General features: G+C 33.7%; 1 protein-coding gene and 1 pseudogene across 4 annotated transcripts; one reads left to right on the forward strand and one right to left on the reverse strand.

Moving 5' to 3' along the window:
- Positions 1-1,549: 1,549 nt before the first annotated feature.
- LOC101222496 lies at positions 1,550-4,662 on the reverse strand. Of its 4 annotated transcripts, none has more exons than XR_004218475.1 (4): positions 4,323-4,662; positions 2,717-3,806; positions 2,316-2,470; positions 1,550-2,187 (listed from the first exon to the last, which is right to left on the reverse strand). XR_004218475.1 is itself a non-coding variant. In XM_011660985.2 (3 exons), exons 1-2 carry the CDS (start codon positions 4,593-4,595, stop codon positions 2,739-2,741), a joined length of 1,341 nt encoding a protein of 446 aa, XP_011659287.1. In that variant the 5' UTR covers positions 4,596-4,662; the 3' UTR covers positions 1,550-2,470; positions 2,717-2,738. The 4 variants fall into 4 exon arrangements, 1 of the variants encoding a protein (XP_011659287.1); XR_004218477.1 differs by having other exon boundaries at positions 1,550-2,246; XR_004218476.1 differs by having other exon boundaries at positions 1,550-2,256.
- Positions 1,597-2,022, forward strand: LOC105436271 (annotated as a pseudogene).
- Positions 4,663-5,828: the final 1,166 nt, after the last annotated feature.

The raw sequence follows: 5,828 nt of genomic DNA on the forward strand, positions 1-5,828 counted from the left end.
TTTTTCTTCTTGTTGGCCCATGGATTAAGGTGAGGTAAAGGACTCACTTAATCCCCTTCTTTTCTTTTCTTTCATTTTTCAATATAATCCTTCTCTTTCCTCTTTTTAATCAATCACCTTACAAACATCTTTTTCTTAAATAAAACAAGTTTTTGAAAACTAATAGAATTTTTTTCCCCTTTTCCCTTTAGTTAGAATTTGACCCAAAATGATAATATTTTATGTGCCAACTATAATAAACAAAAATTATAACAATGTAACATCAAATTAAACGATACCTAAATCTAACCGATCCAACAAAACCATCTCAAAAATTATAATCATAAACACAACATAATTGAGAGTTTGAGTCGGTACAAATTAAAAGGAGATATTAATTGAACAACTTATAAAATTGAAAGTTTAAAATTTAAAACCGAAAAATTTAAGAGTAGAAATTAGGATTATTTTTGTTTAGAGGAGGGTGTTTGCCATTTTCTTACTTGAATATGGCTTGATTGTATGATGGGGAAAATTTGGGAGTGTTGTGCCAAATTTGTTCTATTACCATCAATATCATCCATTGAATTACATATGGGAATCTTCACTGTTTCATTGGCATTTTCACTTCTGCTTTTCACCAATGGTAAATATTCTCTCTTTTACCTTTCTTTTCTTTTTCACTTTCTATTTTGCCTTCATCTACTCTTTATCTTCACATTATCTCAACTAGTTTAGAACAAATTAGTGTGTTTTTCTTTGATATTAAATTGCAAATTAGGTGTATTTTGTGGGTTGGTGTTGGGTTTGGATTAAGTTTATTTATCTTTGAAACCTAACAAAATTGGTCGACTGGAAGATAAAAAAGATGTTTAGAAGCATTGAGTTGTGTTTGGAGTAAGGAAAATAAAGGACAAAAAGAAAACAATGAACCCTATAGTAAAAAAATTTAAAATTTAAAATAACAATATTATAATTAATTGTAAGATTTTAAAATTGAAAACACGTCCAAACTCAAAAAATATATGATTGTTCATTTCACCCACATGAGATTGGGGTCGATAGGGGTGTACATAAGCAAAGTTGGAGAGTATAAACAAACTCAAAATAATCGGATAACCCAACAAAAAATTAGATTGAGTTAGATTAGGTTGATAGGTTGACCTCTCTTTTTTTAATTATATCGATTTTCAAATTTTTACTGACATATCTACATGCTCATTTAAGAACACATTGTTTACATTTAAAACCTCATCGTTTAAAAATAACTACATAAAATGATCGATTAGCTAGTCAACACGATCCTTAGGATTTGAAGCCGATAGGACTAAATGAGTAAATGACACATGTTAAGGTTTTTATAATATATATATTATATGCATAACCAAGTCAAACCCAACCATTATTTGCACAACTCTCAGACTATTTTTTTCTCTTCAAATATGCAGGCTCTTAACCTAAGAAGAAACTTCTACATTTCATGGATTTGTTAGATAAAAAATAAATAAAACCGGGGCATCTATTACTTCAACGATTAAATAAAATAATCATGCTTGGCAATCAAATAAAATTGATTTTTCTAAAAATAACAAAGGGCTTTAAATTGATTTTTGAAATATCACTAGTGGTTCTTCTTTGGTGATCATAAGGGAAGCCACATTCCCCCGACAAAAATTTGATTGCTTAAAAATTAATTTTGCAAAATCAATTCTAACTAAATCTTTTTTTTCTAAAACCACTACTCACTCTTTGGACTCAGCCAGAAGAGTGATTGAATTCAATTTCCTTGGTCCATTCTTGGTTGGAGCTTTGTTGATTCTTCTTGTGTTTGGAATGGATTCAGGTTAAATACAGACATTTCCATCAAACACCATTTTCAAAGCTCTAAAACAAATGCCATGTTTATTCCATTTGAGGGTTTAAATATTCTAACCTCTGGTTCCATTTTCATGGCTGCTGCAGATTTTATTTCCTCTGGGTAAAACCTCTATACTGGTCTATGGCTGTTTGGCCTCAATCATTTTCTGAGTATATATCATATGAATCAGGGAATCTCCTCATTTACTCTTTGATCATTTCATTTGGGCTGCTGTGGAAATCTATTTGGATGTCATCAGCCTCCTCTCTCTGTCGGCTCTTTTTAGGGTAGCAGAGTCATGAACAGGAATGCTTTTTTCCTTCTCCGTCACTTTGCTTCAGGACACCACACTGGACATTAGTCAATCACAAACCTTGATCAACAAGATTTTCCTACTCCCTTTTTGTCCCTGTGTGAATCTGAGAAATATATGACACTATAATTTGTATGTACTTCAGGGATTTAGAGATGTACGTACATGGTTTATATTTCACACCCTAATGCTGGAGGATTCTGCGTCTACAAATCAATGCTCTATTTTCAGGGCTGCTACTGCTTTCTCCTCTTTTCTTAAAGCCAGTTCTGATTATTTTGATGCTTATGTTTTGCTCCGATTTTGAACTCTCATCTCATCTAAAGAAAAAGTGTTAGATCAAAAGAGTATAACTGAAAAACTATGGATTTGCTTATATCTTTTAGAAGCAAATTTCAGGATTTATCCATATTGGATTAAATTCTAAACTATATGCAGTTAAATATAGAACTTTGGATAGCTATGCAGTAATTTAATAAATCAACTAAAGTTAACCGGTGGAGGGTGGTTTGGGCAGTAAAATTAGAATAATAATAATAAAAGTAACTTTTGAGGAGAAAACCTACAGCTCTCAACTGAAGAACCAAATCATCTATTGGATTGCAAACCACTTCCCCCGTAATATTGCTTGGTTGTTTCACGTGAGAACTCCGCAAATGTCATCCCTTCCTTCAATCTAGACACTAATGGTGGAACTATTTTCTGGATTTCTCGAGTGATTAAGGTTCCCTCCTCTTCAACAAGATCTTTTCTGTCCTCAGGTAACATTGAGCTTTCAGTGAGATGGCCAGACATGGAAAACGTTTTGTTCCAAGCTGGCTGCAAGAATACAACAAACATTTCTCTGCACAAATCCTCTTGCTTAGAAGGTCTGCTCACAGAGTGAAGAGTGGATCGAAGCTTCCCTCGCGATATTATATCAGCCGATTCGCCCACCTGGATGATAAAGCTTTCTGGTGGGGAGTTAACCATGAAAACGTCATTCTTACACGGATCAAAAATTTGCAAATACAAGTGCCCACTGGGAGAAGTACGTTCGCTGCAGCACCATAGATCTTGCAGTCCAGATTCAAGTGTATTTGATGGCGAAAGAAACATGGGCGTTGTTAGAACAGTGAAGATACCATAGTCATAATGCCATTGCTGCCATAGATTTGTACTTGATTGACATAGTCCCTTCCTATCTGATGGATCGTGTCTACTTTGTATGCTTTGCTCTCTATTTCTTCGAGAACTAGCTTGGTTTCTTGCAGTTCCCTTGCTGTTTGCTGGTTTTCTTAAAAGCTGAGCATCCAGAGCTGAATGGTAGTGTATGAGACGGCCTTTTGCAGTGCATGACTCCAACAAGCTCTCTTCTAACTCTCGACCACCGATTTCCCGATCACATATACGTGCAATGCGAAGCCCCAGTTCCATCATGCAGCTTCCCAACTCTTTAAATGAATTACCGAGATGTTCAAACTCATTGTCCTTGAGTTTGTTCTCGATTGAATGACAAAAAGAATCAAGTTCTGAACCAGATGATTGCTTATCCTCTATTTGACTTTGGTTATTCTGCATGAATTCTTTACTTTCTGTATATTTGAGTTGCATTGCAAAAGAAGATACGCTTCTTTCTGGATTCCTTAAGGGAACATCACTCCCTAAGTTATGATCCTGAGAAGTTGAATACAAAGTAATCAAGTTAATAGGCAGACTGTTCCATCCCATTTGAACTTGAATTTAATTGCTTCCAGTTCCATGGATGATATGGTAAAATGTTCACAGTGAACAAGCAGCTCAGCTGAGATCTCATGAAAACAGAACAAAGAAACAAACTCCTCCATGATTCGATTCTAAATCTCTGAGATAAATTTTTAATTTTAAAAAACCTAACCAGCAATACATATTAGCAACATCATATAAGTTAAACATAAATCAAATAAATATCAGACGATCAACTAGAACTCAACCTAAATTAAAGCTCCAGTAGTTACGAGCAATGCAGCGAGTACAGTCTCTCAAGACATTTCTTAATGATCCGTTACTAGTCTGCATTCTTTTCTAACAGAAATAAAGCAATAGTGATCATAAAAAAAAAAAAATCGCCATGCTTGAACAAAGAGATAATCACAAGATTCTAGAGGGAAAGGGAGCGGGAAGAATGAGGATAAAAACGGAATAATTAAAAACCTTAAGAATCTGTTTGCGATGATCGGGATTGAGCAAGGCGAGCTTGCGAGCGAGAGGAAGTAATGCTCGCCGGAGAACAGAAGAATTGGGGACGCCGGTGATTGCAAGAAGACCAGGTCCATTGGGACCTAGGGCTTCAAGTATGGATTTGGTTATGGATTCAATCCGTTGGTTCTCTTGCAGTGAAGATGAAGAATGGTAAGCAGCAGACAAGAGCAAGAGGTCGGAATATGGAAGCTCATAGATTTCGAGTACTTTCGGATTTCCCCCCATTTTTGATCTCTGTGTCTTGCACTTTTCAATCCGCCATTTGGGGCTTCAATTTACACTTTAGAGGAAGAAAACATTTATTTTGAACCTAACCATAATTTTTAAGGGGTTTTTCTTCTTTTCATCTTTTTTAAAAAAAATTAACTAACTAATTACCCTTCATCTAACCTAATCACTAAAACAATTTAGAAATGGATTACAACTCAATTGAAAATAAATACACTTAGAAAGCTAAATGACATAATTGGAAGAACCTCAAAACTCGTGTATACTTAAACTGTAGTCAAGACATGCTTTTTATAAGCGATTTCATGAATACAATTTGTTGATCTACACGGACTTGCAAGCAAACTACAACAAGGATACAATGACTAACTCCAGTAGAACCCTGTTACAACCTTATACTATTCATATCTAGCATAATCTTGGATACTTCCTCTCGACACAACATAATAACAAAGAGGAAGAAAGACATTAGAGAACTTTCAATTTTGGAATGGACACTACAAATGAATAAACAAGTTGTTACTTATAGGCTAGCAACTATACTCTCCAAAATACAAAATAAAATCTAATAAATATAAAAGTTAAAACATTTTTCAAATTTAACTCATTTTAGTTGTTATTTGACTAAAATAAAACATAACTCATTCAAATTGAAGAAACAACAAATATAACTATCATATACATGAAACAAAATATTAATTTGATGGCCTCTAGTGTGACTTTAAACTTTTTTTTATGTGAGATTTGAACGTGAAATGTAAAATTTAGAAAATCCCTATTTTCTCATAAATGTGTGATCCCATTAGTGATTTCACTTCAGAAGACCTTGAGCCACCGGCTCTTTTTAGAGCAAACTAAAGAATCAGGTATTGAGCTTTAGACAAATAAACAGGGTACCACTTGCTCTTTTCGCTTACAACATTATTTGTGAAACTTGTATCCACTTTAATCTTGATGTATAAAGAAAACATATCATTATCAAAGATAGATACAAGACAATTCTATGAATACGTGTTTTAAGTTATTAAAGGTATATTTGAAATTGAGTTCGGATGAAATGACCAAAATCTCTTTTGTCATCGGTCAAAAGCACATTCCTCTCAATATATTGATGTTTAACAAATATTGAAAATTATATATATATTTAAATAGATTTTTTAATAAATGCTCTTAGAATCGACAATGTGATTAAGTTAGAATCACCTTTAAAAAAAATTGTCCTCAATTTTT

This window comes from Cucumis sativus, chromosome 7 (genome assembly GCF_000004075.3).
Source record: "Cucumis sativus cultivar 9930 chromosome 7, Cucumber_9930_V3, whole genome shotgun sequence".
In the NCBI taxonomy this organism is placed as follows: domain Eukaryota; kingdom Viridiplantae; phylum Streptophyta; class Magnoliopsida; order Cucurbitales; family Cucurbitaceae; genus Cucumis; species Cucumis sativus.

Excerpts from the sequence above, each read along its gene's own strand:
- LOC101222496 (XM_011660985.2), bottom strand. The coding sequence starts at position 4,595 with ATGGGGGGAAATCCGAAAGTACTCGAAATCTATGAGCTTCCATATTCC. Across the intron at positions 3,807-4,322 it reads ATCGCAAACAGATTCTTAAG|GATCATAACTTAGGGAGTGA; the intron begins GTTTTTAATTAT and ends TCAACTTCTCAG.